Source organism: Apis dorsata, unplaced genomic scaffold, assembly GCF_000469605.1.
Source record: "Apis dorsata unplaced genomic scaffold, Apis dorsata 1.3 scaffold_317, whole genome shotgun sequence".
Taxonomy (NCBI): Eukaryota; Metazoa; Arthropoda; class Insecta; order Hymenoptera; family Apidae; genus Apis; species Apis dorsata.
Window position 1 is genome coordinate 300,735 of NW_006263588.1, and position 15,199 is coordinate 315,933.

Below are 15,199 nucleotides of genomic sequence, written 5' to 3' on the forward strand. Positions count from 1 at the left end.
TAATTCATTTTATTGTCCGTACATTTAACTTTTTTCAAGAGATGGCGCTTCCAAACTATGTGCTAAAAGTACCTTATCTTGTAACAAAACTTCAATTCTAATATAAAATTATATGTTTCGAACTGAAGTTTTAAAGTCTAAATTCTTATTTTTATAATTATATTCAATTAATGAATCAACAGTATTTATATCAATTTATTTATAACAGTTATTTAATTGTTATTTAGTTGTGATATTAATAAAGTGCGATATGGTTGTTACAAAAAATTTTCAGTTTCCTTCGGATGAAGAATTAAATACTCAAGAAATAAACATCAGTTGGCCATATATTCATGCTGCTGCTGTATTTCTTGGAAAGAGATGCGAATGGTTTAATAATGTATGTGTATTTTTTTGAATTTTTTATTTTGATTTTTAAACATTTTATTTGATTGTAATCTCATACTTTTAAAGATTATGTAATCTTAATGGAATTTATTGAAGTAATGATAATAAAAAATGAAATTATTATTCTTATTTTACAATATTTTATAATCCATTTATTCTGAATCATTCTAAATATATAAATGAAAAATTATTTATTTTTAATCAAAATAATATTGTGTTTTTAGGAATTTATGTTATGTAAATATGAATTAAAAGATCCTCGTAAATGTTTAAAGGAAGGAAAAGATGTAACTAAATGTGCATTAGAAGGATTGCAAGATATCAAGAAACATTGTCAAAATGAATTTGAAGCACATGTAAATTGTGTTATAGAAACATCTTCAACAGGCAGCAATGATCAACAGTATGTTCATAATATTACAAATTTATTATCATTTATTATCATTAATTAAAAGAGGTTTTTATACAAAATGTTATAATTAATGTTTAAAATCTTAATTATTAATTATAAATTTTTAAAAATTTTTATAAATCTAAAAAAGAGAAAAATTCAAAATCATTATACAAAAATAAATATGCCTTTAAATTCTTTTTTATCAGATTATAGCAATTTTATAATGATTAGTTGCAGAAAAACCAGAAAAATATTTGATGATTGTATGAAAAAGAATTTGAATTTAGAACGACCATCATTTGGGTATTTTTGTGAAGCTAAAGTACATGATTCACCAAGACCAAAACCACCAAAAGAGAAGACAGAATATCCAGATAGAGTACCTGAGCCAGTAGCTCCACCATATCCTCCTTCAAAATATCAAGGACGTCAAGGTTTTAACATCTAATATTTGTTAGTATTGTAACAAGTTTTTTAGTTAAAATATACTACAAATTTAAAAGAACAATTATCATATAATATGTATTTGTTCTGTATAAAATTGTGAATAAATACAAGTAAACATAATACATATATTGAAAATTAAATGAGTTTTTTAATATAATTATAAATTTTTGCATTTTATATTATATGAATGATATTATAAATTTATTATTATTAATTCAAAATTAAAAATTATATTTTTATATAAATACAACATATAAACTATAATCAATAATTCAAACAATTTCTTTTTATAAATCTAACAAGTAATGAACAAAATATTTTATGAATCATTATATTTTGTTAAATATTCAAACTATAAGAGCAAAACTCATTATAATATTATTCATATATAATTGTTTTAATATTTATTTATAAATTATTTTCTTATAATTAAGATAAAGAAATTAAAAGATGGGAATGATTAATTTATTTTACATATGTGTTTTTCAATAAAATTTTTTTCAATAATATTTGAAACAATTCAATAAAGTCATATCTTTGTTTCTTGATTTTTCAATATTATTTAAAAATAATATTTTACATATTTCAAAAATAAACAAAAAAAATAAATTTTGGCAAAACATTGGATTTTTTAAATTATATACACCTGATATAATATAAACATTATGTACACGCTAAAAAGATTTTAGATTATTCATGTAATAGAGAACAGTAATAGATAATCATTATTTCTTATTATTAATTAAATAGAACAATTAAATAGAACAATTTATTAAAAATCAACTAAATGTTAAAAAATTTTAAGTTTTCTGAAAGAAATTAAATTATTACATTTATTAATAAACTATCAACTTAGATTTATTAAATAAAATAAAAAAAAATATGAAAACCAGATTGCATGAATAATCTAAATCCTTTTTATCAGTCATTTTGCACAATTTAGTATACAATACTTTATAAACATGATATTCTGGAATACTACTCTATCATATTTAACATTTTTAAGTTCATATTTGAAGTAGTTTTCCTGTATATCATAATCGCATTGCACTTTGTATACAAACGGTGGGTATGAGTTTTGAGGCACTATGCAAATCTCTTATTACATAACAATGCTTATTCAAATTTCGCTGTGGAATTTTCTACAAGAAAAATTACAAGCAGAAGTTATTCTTGAATTCGTTGACACAAATTCGACTTGTAATAATACTTTATAACTAATAAACGTTCGTGTCACATATTTTCAATGTAATTAAAATATTCATTCGATTTCAATCAACATTTTGGAAGCAATTAGTTGTTTATATCTAATATAATATTGAATCTTCTGTTAGCTCCATGTTATATCATAACCATTCCAATTTGCACTAGGTGCTAAATGTACTCGTCTTCCTTTATAAAAAAATGTAACCACTCCACGATAGCCAGTTCTTGGTACACCACTCTAGAGAAAATTATATTAAATCCAAAAATTGTTTTAATTATAAAATAATATAAATATAATAATAACCTACAATGTAACAAGATCTTAAATAAATATCTTTTATTAATATAATATGCTACAATATGATTGCATGAAATTTTTTTTAACATAATTTAAACTTTTTATTTTTTTAAATTTCTATCAATTTATTTATCCAAGTGAATTTATAGTAGATATTATTTCTGATTAATTCAAATAATAATATAAACTTTTTTATAAGAATTATAATAATTACCCTAAAATCATCCATTAATCCAAATTGTTTAGCAGTATTTTTATATGCTTGTCTAGAATAGTAAGGAATTCGTACAGTACCAGGTGCCACAACTTTTCCACTTTTTAATTCTGAAAAACTTACTACCGTTGATTGATATACTTCATTAACGAAATTTATATCATAATTGTCCTAAAAATTTTATTTTAAGTAAATATCATTTTTAATCTTATATAATTTTGCATAATATCAGGCCTAAATTATTATTAAACACAATTATTGCATTTTTCTTACTTTTAATAAATAAGTTAAATTCATTTTTGTGAAATACACAAATTCAGTGTTTAGTTTGATATATTTTAAATGTCTTTCATAAAACATTCCACTGCAAATAATATACCAATTAAATATAAAATCTTTTGTTTTTTTTATTTAATTATAATTTGAATCTAATATTAATTTAAATACACACATACTTGCTTACTCCTGTTTTTCCAAATGTTCTAGTTCTAGATATTTCTGGTCGAATACAAGCTCTATTTCGACGTTGTTCAGGCTGCCTTATCCAATCATCCCAATATCTAAAATAAATAAATTAAATCTTAAAATAAATAAATTAGTTTATGAACTTAAAAATAAATATATGTAATAATAAAATTTTCATTCTCTTACGCTTTGGGCCATTTTGGTGAAAGTTCTGTCCATAATTGACGTGTTAACATCCAGCCTAATCCAGGAAAAAAGTCTGTTCTATATAATACATCTGCTGCTTTTTCATCAACTAAACCAGCTTTACCATTATCATTCCATGCAGATACGCACCATAGAGAACTATCAGATATTAATAAAGGATATGTGCCCAAAAAATATTCAAAAAAATCTGGGGCAATGTCCAGATCATCTAAATAAAAAATAAATTCAATGAAACAATTTAACATAATTTAGCAGAAAGAAATAATTATAAATATAAAAATATAATATACCTTCAACTATTATCACAGTATCATATCTAAGTTGAAAGAATACATAATTAAGAGCCCATCCATAATGACGTGCAATTTTGAAATACCCTTTAAATTTTTTCTCTTTTGGAGGTACTTCAATATCTGATTGATCAGGTTGCTGAAGCATATTTTATATTATAATTATTGTGTTCTAATTTAGAATTATTAAAAAAAGAAAAAAATATTATATAGTACTTGTATGTGTATTATTTGATTTCCATATCTAGCAATAACTTCAGCAGTTTGTCGATGTTGACAATCTTCTGAGACAATAATTGGAAATTGTTCTATACTGGGCCTATGTTTGATCAATTGATCTAGGCATCTTTGTACAGTAATACGATTACAAGAAAACACCAAAATTGCTATTATTGGAGATCCATCTAGTAACTTTCCTTTCATAGGAACATTATAAGAAGTTTCACTCTATTAAAAATAAAAACAGTAAAATTATTATTATTAAATTATTAAATTTTTTTAACTATTTTTAATTATTATTAATAATTATTATTATATTTAAATTATATTTTATTATTATTATTCAGATTATTATATTAGAATATAGAATAATATTAGAATACTTACTGAATACAAAGAATTTATTTGTATTTGCTGAGCATTTTTATTATTTTTTTCTGTATCTGCTTTTTCTTTTTCAAGAAAAATCTTATCTTGATTCACATGATTTATATCTTTTTGTTTTTTATATGCATTTGTATTTATAATATCAACTTTTTCTATTTCAAAAAAAAATTAAGAATTATAAATTAGATGTTTAAAAATTAAATTCAATTAACAGTTATGTTACACTTTGAAAAAGAATTATACCATACTTTTTTGTTGTTTATCTTCTTTAATATCTTCAAGAAGTTCCTGATTTAATGTTATTTCTTGTTTTACTCTTCTTTCCAATTTACTAATCTGATTTGATATTCTAGCCTAAAAATAAAATATCATTTAATATCTAATAATTTCATATATTCTTCCAATTTATTGACTTACTATATCCCGTTCTTTAGACACTGGTTGATCAGAAATCAAAAAATATGTAATCAAGCCCCACAGAACAAGAGAGCCGAAAATAACAGTGACTGACCTGTTCCGCATGGCAGGACCAGGTGTCACCTCATCTGAAATATTTAATTTATAATAAAAATGTTTATATTATTAAAAATTACTATCTATATATTCATATATATTCATCAATAAAATTATCAATAAATTTTTACTGATATAAATGTAAATTTATAAAAATAAAGAAAATATTACTATATTTGAAAATATTGTATTATTTATTAATAATAAAATTTCTTTTATAAATGAAGTTAATACATTACGTTACGTACCATTATGATACCCACGTAATCTTTTGGCGTTATATGAGAACGAACATTTTTTCGTAAAAAAAAAGCAAGTGTTTTACAAATTTATTGTTTAATTTCTTGAAGAAAACAGATGCGTTTATTAAGTATGTTATATCCCCTAGAATTTTAAGTAAAATTATAAAATCTCACGCGTTGACACTGTAATATAAACTCCATTGTTGAGTTACGCGGTAGACGCAGAGAAAATTTGTTCAGCAAGAAAACTATCGCTTTCCCTTGAGAAAATCATCAGAAAATCTTGAATTCATCCGTGTGATGGAGCCACGTAGATACTCGTTATAATGTTCCGATAATATTTCAAAATTGTGTAATTTCATTTTAAATATATATATATATACATATATGTTTTATAATATTAAATAATATATGTAAAATTTAAATTTTTGTTGAAACATTCCGAAGTTTGTTTTATCTTAATTATTTAAATGATAATATATGAATATAATTGAATAATTACATAACCTATAAAAGTAATTATATTTAATTTTATAATTTAATTTCTTTATTTAAATGATAAGCAAAAATATTTTACAAATAATAAAATATTATATAAAAATATATATTTAAAAAATAAAAAATTTATCTGTGCATATATAAATAAATTTTTAATTAATATATTTTTTAATTTATTTACAAAAATTGAATGTAGGATAGTTCAAATAATGTGTTACAAGCTATTTTTTCGAAAATTAATGAAAATATTGATCTTATTTTTTCTTCATTTAAATAATATATTAAATCATTTAAAATACAACAAATTTTTTTTACATAATTTTTTGAAAAATTATGTATAATATATTATATATAATATATTATGTATATATATTATATTATAGCAAAATATTTCAAGGAAGAAATAAGACAAAAAATTATTAAAACAATTCTTAAGTTTTAAAATGATATACTTTTAATGTCTTTTTATCTCTTGAATTAAGAAAAAGATAAAATCGATATCTTCATTGATTTCCGAAAGAGTATTAAAAAATAATTTATAATATTTTATTTAGACCAGCTTATATATATAAAATTAATTTTGATCTAAAAGAAAAAAATAAATAAATAGAAATTATTTTTAAAGAGAAAATTTTTATATTGTTTATTAATTTATTTTATTAATTATTTACCATAGATGCAATATTAATGAAAATTACAAAATCATATGTAATTTCTAATATTAATTTTTAAATTTCGAAAAAATGATAAAATGATTTTTAATTTATAAACTAATTCAATTTATAAAAATTAAAAAAAATCACAATAATAACATTAAAATTAATAAATAATAAATTAAAAATTTATTGAAATGAAATTAAAAGTTATAATAAATAATAGATATAATTTTATTATCTTCTTGTTCAGTAACTTCATTTTTTTATATTAGATTTAATCATAAAAAATGTCAAACGATAAAGAAGAGCAATTTAGAGTTTATATGGAAGATAGACGAATTCCATGTCGATATGGGACTAAATGTTGTCAAAAAAATGCAATTCATCTTGAAAAATATAAACATCCACCTACAAAAGAAACGGTAAAAAATTATTAAAATTAAAATTATAAAAATTTAATATGTTATACATATTTGTACGTATTATACATACCTGAACACATTTTAATAATTAAATATTTGCATATTATTTATTAATATTATTGTTATATATCAATATTTTCGATTAATTTATAAAAAAATAGGTATATTTTATTATTTATATGATGATTATATTTTTTTATTAAAAATATATAGGAAAAAAAAAGAAATACAAAACATTCAGAAATAAAAAAAAAGAGAAAAAAGAAAGATAATAATGAAACATCAAATAATTTTCAAAAAAAGAAAATAAAGAAAGAGGAAAATAAAATAACTAATGAAGATTTGCATAATGTTGTAACTACTGTGGAAAATAATATTACTAAAAATAATAATATATTTTGTGAAATTATCAAACAATCAGAAGATTTAAATCATACAGAATCTATAAAAAATACAAATAATCTAATTACCATTGCATCATTATTAGATTGTGATAAAGTTAATATTGAAAATGATATAATTTTAAAAGAAATTTCAAATAATGCAAAAATAATTATTTCTCATTTGTTCCTTACGGAAATGCCAGAAGATTTTTTTCAGCTTTATGAATTCTGTAAAAATATTTGTGAAAATGATCCTTTAAATGCATTGAATCATTTTCATTTGCAACTGGTAGGACCTTATGATATATTTAAAAAGGGATTTATGAATGCTAAAGTTGAGAATAAAGAAGTACTGTTAAAGCATTGGAGATATTATTATGATCCACCAGAATTTCAAGTAAGAAAATTATATTATTTTATTAATTATGTTATTAATTATAAAATTTTTTTATAGACAATTATCAAAGATAATAATAAGGATGGTTTGCATTTTGGATATTGGCGAGATGATATTTCAAAATATCCTGTATTTGTAGCAAAAAATAAAGCAGCTATAAATTGTATAATTGAACCTGTTGCAGAAAATATATTTGGTACATTAGAGTAAGTAATAAAAGTTTTAATAAAATACTAATTTGCATAGCTTATATAGTTTATATAAATATTTATATAACTTTTTTATTTACAGTGTATATTTTGAAGAAAAATTGAAATTAGCTACTCCATTCGAAAAGACACGTATAACTATGTTGCATCAAAAACTTAAAAGTTTTGCAAAAGAGAAGAAAATAACTTTAGAAAAAAAAACAGCAAACATGCAAGATAGAGAAAAGAAGATTGTTACAAGAACCTTTCATAAAGCAGGCATTGTAGTGCCTTATAATAAAAAAACTCAATTAGGATATAGAGATTTGGCTATAACTGACAGTAAGTTATTGTCAATCTAACTAAATATATTATAATTTAATTGACTACTTTTATTATAGATGAATTACAAAAACTTTTAAAAGAAATAGAATATGCTTCAACACCTGAAGTTAGAAAAAAATCAATGTCAAAATTAGAAGAAGTAATACGATTGGCAACAATTGCAGCTGATGAATGCGATTTCGGCACAGTTTTAGAATTAGGCCATGATTTATTTTCTAGTGGTATTTCTTTTGTTCAAAGTAAAGCATTGAATTTAATGTCTCTCGCCTATAATCTTTTACAAAAACCTCAATTTTTGAAAATTGCCCAAGTTCATTTAAAAAATAGAAGTAAAAGTTTGGATTTAAATGTTATTGAATATGATTAATTACAATAAAATTAATATGAAAAAAATAAATAAAATTGAAAATTAAATAAAAAAATTTTAAATTTTAAATAAAAAATGAATTGTAATTTTTGTAATATTAAAATGTGTTTAATTAATAAATATTTAATCTTTTTTACTTTTTTCAATTTTATTTCAATCTGTAAAAAATATTTTAATTTTAAACTTTAGTTTTAATTTTAGATAATTTAAATTTTAAATTAATAAATATTTAATCTTTTTTACTTTTTTCAATTTTATTTCAATCTGTAAAAAATATTTTAATTTTAAACTTTAGTTTTAATTTTAGATAATTTAAATTTTAAATTAATAAATATTTAATCTTTTTTACTTTTTTCAATTTTATTTCAATCTGTAAAAAATATTTTAATTTTAAACTTTAGTTTTAATTTTAGATAATTTAAATTTTAAATTAATAAATATTTAATCTTTTTTACTTTTTTCAATTTTATTTCAATCTGTAAAAAATATTTTAATTTTAAACTAGATAGTGTCATAAGTCCACGTTACATGATGTGAATATATGCAGTGACAAATACAAATAGGATTACAGCAATGAATGAATTCAAAAACGATAGACAAAAAAGAAACTGCAAAGAAAACTATTCAGGATGGTTCAAACGGGAGATTATATCATAATTTTGTTTCGGATTAAAAAATAAATTCTTCATTCAAAAACAAAATGTTTTTAATTAAAAATGATAATTCGCATAATTAAACAAGAATGAAATTAAAAGAAAACTAATAACGTGTAAAATCGTGTACCGAACGGATTTTAATGACTATAGTTATAATTATTGTTAATCAACAGCAATCGTTTAAACGTTTGCGATGGAAAATAAAAGCTGCAATAATTTCATAAGTTATGTTGGTCTGGAGGAACACGAGATGCAGGTAATTATCAAATGTATTTTTATGTAAACATTCAAACATAACCTTAATTTTGAATAATAAATATTTAATTTAGCTTAAATATTTATAAAATTATTTGTATTACTTATTATTGAATTAATTAATGGTTTAATAAATTATGTGTAGCCACTAAGTTCTAGTCGACGTAATTCGTTATCCGAGAATAATATTAAATTGTTACCTGGTGAAATCTTCATCACCAAAGCAGAAAATGTTCTTATGTTTTCACCTGTTAGTGATTTAAATCAAGGAACATCTGGCATTCTATCTGTTACAAATTTTAAACTCACTTTTGTTACAACTGATGACACAAATGGAGAAGTAAATAAATATTATAATATTTACAAAATATTCTAATAAATATATTTGTAATCGTAGTTTTATTTGATTGTATATAAAACATGATTGTATATAAAACAATATATAAAACATAAATATAGAATATTTTATTTATAGGATGTGGCTCGTCAACAGAATCATCTTTATGGATATATGGACACATGTTTAACAAATATAGAAGATATTTATGTAACTATAGGAGATAAGAAAAGAAAATTAACACCTGGAAATATTGTACCATCTAAAATAAAAGGAATATTTATTATTTGTAAAGTAATTATTTTCTATGAAATGTTATAGATAATATATTATTCTTTCTGTATATTTGTTTTTATTGAAAAATATGTTATGATTTTAGAATTTACGAACATGGTCTTTTTCTTTTAAATTTTCACCTATTGGAGATGGAAAGAATCTTCTACAAGCATTACTACATCATGCTTTTCCTAGCAGACACCAATTACTTTTTGCTTATGATTATCAGTTAGTAGTTTAAATAAATATTTCAAATTAATATTAAAAGTTAAAAAATTATTTATTCTTTTATTTGATTTCAGAAAAGTACATTATAGTAGTCTAGATAAAGCTGTTCGTTTATTCCGAGATATCTCAGATTGGTGCAATGAATTGGAACGTATCATATGTAATGAAAAATTCAGAAAATTCTGGAGATTATCTACTGTTAATAAAGATTTTAAACTTTGTCGTAGGTAAATGCAAATAATTATTAAATATTTTATTATATTTAAAATAATATATAATATAAAGTATTTTTACAGTTTATCTCGATATATAATTATACCAGCTTCAATTACTGATAATCAATTAATGGATGCAGCTAAGCGCTTTCAAGGCAACCGTCCACCAATTTGGTCTTGGTCGAATGCGCGTGGTGCAGCCTTAGTAAAAATGTCCGAACTTTCACCGTTAGTTACCAGTAGAATACAAGAAAATATTATGTTTGAAAATGTTCGTAAAAGTCATCCTCGCAAAATGCCGCCAATTGTTTTAGAATTAAATAAAGGCATTAGTGTAAAGTTAATAGCTGTAGCATTTTCAAAATTTGCCTGTTTATGTTCACCAGGTAAATTAAATTTATCATTATCATTTTAAAATCATAACTTATTCGATAAATATTATAAATATTCATTATTCATTTCAGAAAATATTCGACAATTTTGGTTACAAGATAATAATTTTTATTCATTAGTAGAAAATACAAAATGGTTAAAGTATGTATCATATTGTTTGCAAAAAGCTGTTGAAGCCTGTGAGCATCTTCATTTAGGATATTCTGTTATATTACAAGGTAACAATACAACATAATTTATTTTTTAATCATTCTAATAAAATTGATTTTTAGAAGGTGCTGGTACAGATCTTTGTTGCATTATATCGAGCTTAGTTCAATTATTACTTGACCCTTATTTTCGAACTATAAATGGATTCCAGTCTCTTTTACAAAAGGAATGGGTTGCTAGTGGCCATCCATTCTGTGATAGATTAGGTCATATTTCTAAGAGGACTTCAGAGAAGGTATATTAATTTAATTTAATTTTAATTACTTATAAATTAGCAATTATTTTTTTATTATTTGTTATTTTTATAGTCTCCATTGCTTCTTTTATATCTTGACTGTATTTGGCAATTGAGTCAACAATTTCCCGGGGAATTTGAATTTACGGAGACGTATCTGACTACTCTGTGGGATGCTGCCCATGTTTCTGTTTTTGATACATTTATTTTTAATTGCGAAAAAGATCGAATTGCGGCAGCTACGGTAATTTATTTAAATATTTCTAATATTTAATATTTAAATATATATATTGATTTTCTAATCAAAATATAAATCTTAAGAAAAATGATATTTAAGTATTAACATTTAAATAATATGTCTTTTAGGATCCAGAAAAGCCACTTGTTCTTCGGAGCGTATGGGATTGGAAGAAACAATTTAGTGATCAAGATATTTTATTATTTTATAATCCCTTTTACAACCCCCGTGAAACAGATTCTAAGGAAAAATTTGTGATAAAACCTTTGTATAATATTGCAAATCTAGAACTATGGACTCAGTGTTATTTTCGATGGATACCAACATTAGAGATTCATAATGGCGGAGAGAATCATATTGAACTTTATGCAAGATTACTACAGAACAATGTAAATCAATTGAAAATGAATATAAACGACAATTGTGGCTCACCTACTGGTAAATCAAATAGTTATTCCATTCATATGAATATTGATAGTTTTTATCCATTTTCAAACAAGAAGTCAGGAAATATAGTAAGCACACCAATCATGAATAATTCCATTCTTGCAACAAAAAGCTTATTAGAAGCGCAGTCTTTAATCACTGCAACTGACTGATATACATATTTCATTAATATTTTTTTAAAATTTATTAAAATTTATTAAAAAGAATAAAAAACACTATAATAATTATACAAAAACAACCAGAAATATCAGAAAAAAATTCTTTTAATCCTTTTAGTACCAAATTTATATAGTGTTTGTATAAAAAAAAAATGTAAATATGTTTTAAGTGATAAATCATTATATTCTTTGTTTTTGATTTATATTATAAATTAGTTATTTAAATATTCATGTATAGAAATTTAAAACGCTTTTTATAAATTATTATTGATTTGTTCATTTTAATTTTTTTTACTTTGGTACTTAAAGGATTAAATATTTTGAAATTGCATTTTGAATATAATACGAGAATTTCTCTTTTTATATTTTAAGTTATATTGTAAAATAGTAAAATTAAGAAAATATTTAATAACAAATTAATGTTATAAATTAAATAACAATGAAACTATTTTTTGTAGAAAAAATTATGTATGGTCTAGTAAATTTTTTTAACCCTATTATTCCCTATTTATCTCTAGAAAATCAAATTTACTAGATGAATTTATTATAAAGGAAATATTAATAATATCTATGTTGGTAACATTAAATAATAGCTAATTTTTCGAACCTTCTAAAGAATTATACGTAAAATACTTTTTCTTAATAATGAATATTACGAATAATAAAAATAATAAAAATAATTCTGTATTAAAAAGGACGAAAAAGATAAATTCTATATTAGAAGAAAGAAATATAAACAAAATTATATTTTGTGTATTAATTCTCGTTACATGCTTTAAAGTACTTCTAATTCCCGTATAGTATGATTTTTTGTACATTTAATAATACATAAACAAATTATTAAGCTTTTACTATATTTATTGCATTTTATACTATTTTTTATTTGTACTATTTGATTTTTAGTCATTCTACGGATTTTGAAGTACATCGCAACTGGCTCGCTATAACACATAATTTACCATTAAAAGAATGGTATGTGAATGCCAATTCACAATGGACTTTAGATTATCCACCATTATTTGCATGGTTTGAATATTTTCTCAGTCATATTGCAAGATTTATAGATTATGACATGCTGAAAGTAAAAAATCTGAATTATGCATCATTTAATACCATACTTTTTCAAAGAAGTTCTGTTATAATTTTAGATTTAGTATTTACTTATGGAGTTAAAGAGTAAGTTTTTAATAATAATGATATATGAAAGATATATATATATTTTTAAAATTCATTTTATTATATTAAATTCTAGAATTGGAAAAGTATTTTGCGACACTTTTGATGAATATGTTATGTTCATAGTTTTTTCTTTATGCAATATGGGATTGTTAGTAGTGGATCATATACATTTTCAATATAATGGGTTCTTACTTGGTATTTTTCTACTTGCTATTGCAAATGTTTCTAAAATAAATAAACAGGTATGTAAGCAAAAAAATACTTTGAAACATTTTTTACTTTGAAAAAAGAATTAAACAATTTATTTTTTAGATATCTATTTTATATGGAACATTGTGCTTTGCCTTGTTATTAAACTTAAAACATATTTATTTATATGTTGCACCAGTGTTTATAGTATGGTTACTTAGATCATATTGCATGAACAATGGCTCATTTTTTAGACGTTTATTTATACTTGGAAGCATAGTTTTTATTACTCTGATAATTTCATTTGGTCCATTTGTTTTGCAATTACCTCAGGTAAATAATTATGTTGCATGTGATATTATCTTTTTCTTTATTGATTATAATTATCTTAGGTAATTTCAAGGTTATTTCCATTCAAAAGAGGTTTAGTACATGCATATTGGGCAGCAAATGTTTGGGCATTATATATAGCTATAGATAAAATAATATTTTTAATTTTAAAAAAATTAAAATGGCTAAAAATTACTAGATCAGCAGTAATGACAGCTGGTTTAGTTCAAGAACAATCATTCTTAGTTTTACCAACTCCTACTCCAATTGTAACATTTTTATTAACCATTTTCTCAATGATAGTAAGTATCAAATTGTTTATTTATTAGTTTATTTAATAGTATATTAATATATTATTACATCATATTAAAAAATTATGTGAATTACAGCCCTCATTATATTGTTTATTATATAAAAAAGAATATTTTACAAATTCAAGACAGTTTGTACGATGTTTAGTTCTATGTGCTTTAAGTTCTTTCATATTTGGTTGGCATGTACATGAAAAAGCTATTTTAACTGCTATCATACCAATGTGGTAAGTAAAAAATAAAACTAATGAAATAAAACCAAACAAGTTTTATATTTTCTAGTGTATTGGCAACAACAAACAAGAATGATGCTAAAATATATTTAATTCTGAGCAGTGCTGGACATACTGCTCTTTTACCTCTACTTTATTTAAATAATTTAACTCCATTAAAAATTTTGCTACTTTTGGTGTATGTAATTGCAATTTTTTTAGCTTTTTGTCAAAAATTCAATTTAGATTTACTTTATTCATATGAATATATATATGTATTCACTTTACCAATATTAACAGTATATGAAACAATAATACATAAAATAATATTTGGAGAAGCATTACCATTTTTACCTCTAGCACTTACTTCAATATATTGTGCTATAGGAATAATTTATTCTTGGATTTTTTATTATTATATGTTTTTACAATATAACAAAATTTATGACCAAAAAAAGAAAGTATAATAAAATTTATATTTTGCATATGACATATTTATTGTATTTCCCAATTTTTTTAACCTTAGAATATTATTATATTACATAGTTATATGAATATTAAATTTTGTTGGAAATATTTTATAATTGCAATTTTAATATAAAATTATAATCAAAATGATATATATATATATATAATTAATCAATAATAAAATTTTAATAAATTTTAATTAAGATTGAATAAATAAAATGAGGATTATAAATCAAAAATATAAATTGTAATTTATAAAAATAAAAATAATTTTTTATTCAATTATTTAATATAGATTTTCATATATTCTATCAATTATTTTTATTTTTAATTATAT

General features: G+C 21.7%; 6 protein-coding genes across 8 annotated transcripts; 5 read left to right on the forward strand and 1 right to left on the reverse strand.

The window, feature by feature from the left end:
- LOC102677666 (NADH dehydrogenase [ubiquinone] 1 alpha subcomplex subunit 8) lies at positions 1-1,350 on the forward strand. The gene is made up of 3 exons (XM_006617637.2): positions 1-379; positions 612-790; positions 1,013-1,350. The coding sequence occupies exons 1-3, from the start codon at positions 251-253 to the stop codon at positions 1,227-1,229; spliced, it is 525 nt and encodes a 174-aa protein (XP_006617700.1). The 5' UTR covers positions 1-250; the 3' UTR covers positions 1,230-1,350.
- A 359-nt stretch (positions 1,351-1,709) lies between these two features.
- Positions 1,710-5,500, reverse strand: LOC102677805 (alpha-1,3-mannosyl-glycoprotein 2-beta-N-acetylglucosaminyltransferase). Its single transcript, XM_006617638.2, has 11 exons — positions 5,276-5,500; positions 4,932-5,059; positions 4,763-4,868; positions 4,515-4,666; positions 4,125-4,355; positions 3,909-4,047; positions 3,598-3,826; positions 3,402-3,506; positions 3,220-3,310; positions 2,947-3,117; positions 1,710-2,672 (listed from the first exon to the last, which is right to left on the reverse strand). The coding sequence occupies exons 2-11, from the start codon at positions 5,034-5,036 to the stop codon at positions 2,559-2,561; spliced, it is 1,443 nt and encodes a 480-aa protein (XP_006617701.1). The 5' UTR covers positions 5,037-5,059; positions 5,276-5,500; the 3' UTR covers positions 1,710-2,558.
- On the forward strand, positions 5,462-8,534 carry LOC102679419 (histone PARylation factor 1). Its single transcript, XM_031511432.1, is given in 6 exon segments — positions 5,462-5,592; positions 6,696-6,845; positions 7,059-7,625; positions 7,683-7,831; positions 7,917-8,155; positions 8,215-8,534. Coding segments are annotated over 5 exon segments (1,410 nt in total). The 5' UTR covers positions 5,462-5,592; positions 6,696-6,710.
- Positions 8,535-8,976: 442 nt separating this feature from the next.
- On the forward strand, positions 8,977-13,343 carry LOC102678299 (myotubularin-related protein 10-B). Of its 3 annotated transcripts, XM_031511422.1 has the most exons (11): positions 8,979-9,437; positions 9,582-9,776; positions 9,912-10,067; positions 10,153-10,277; positions 10,352-10,504; positions 10,574-10,878; positions 10,957-11,103; positions 11,158-11,330; positions 11,404-11,574; positions 11,697-12,006; positions 13,077-13,343. In XM_031511422.1, the coding sequence occupies exons 1-11, from the start codon at positions 9,375-9,377 to the stop codon at positions 13,118-13,120; spliced, it is 1,842 nt and encodes a 613-aa protein (XP_031367282.1). In that variant the 5' UTR covers positions 8,979-9,374; the 3' UTR covers positions 13,121-13,343. The 3 variants fall into 3 exon arrangements, with proteins under 3 accessions (XP_006617706.1, XP_031367282.1, XP_006617705.1); XM_006617643.2 differs by lacking the exon at positions 13,077-13,343 and having other exon boundaries at positions 8,977-9,437; positions 11,161-11,330; positions 11,697-12,207; XM_006617642.2 differs by lacking the exon at positions 13,077-13,343 and having other exon boundaries at positions 11,697-12,207.
- Positions 13,246-14,022, forward strand: LOC116185887 (probable dolichyl pyrophosphate Glc1Man9GlcNAc2 alpha-1,3-glucosyltransferase). Its single transcript, XM_031511435.1, has 4 exons — positions 13,246-13,349; positions 13,426-13,594; positions 13,665-13,874; positions 13,945-14,022. The coding sequence occupies exons 1-4, from the start codon at positions 13,246-13,248 to the stop codon at positions 14,020-14,022; spliced, it is 561 nt and encodes a 186-aa protein (XP_031367295.1).
- LOC102678077 (probable dolichyl pyrophosphate Glc1Man9GlcNAc2 alpha-1,3-glucosyltransferase) lies at positions 13,665-14,888 on the forward strand. Its single transcript, XM_031511425.1, has 4 exons — positions 13,665-13,874; positions 13,945-14,173; positions 14,261-14,409; positions 14,465-14,888. The coding sequence occupies exons 2-4, from the start codon at positions 14,081-14,083 to the stop codon at positions 14,859-14,861; spliced, it is 639 nt and encodes a 212-aa protein (XP_031367285.1). The 5' UTR covers positions 13,665-13,874; positions 13,945-14,080; the 3' UTR covers positions 14,862-14,888.
- Positions 14,889-15,199: the final 311 nt, after the last annotated feature.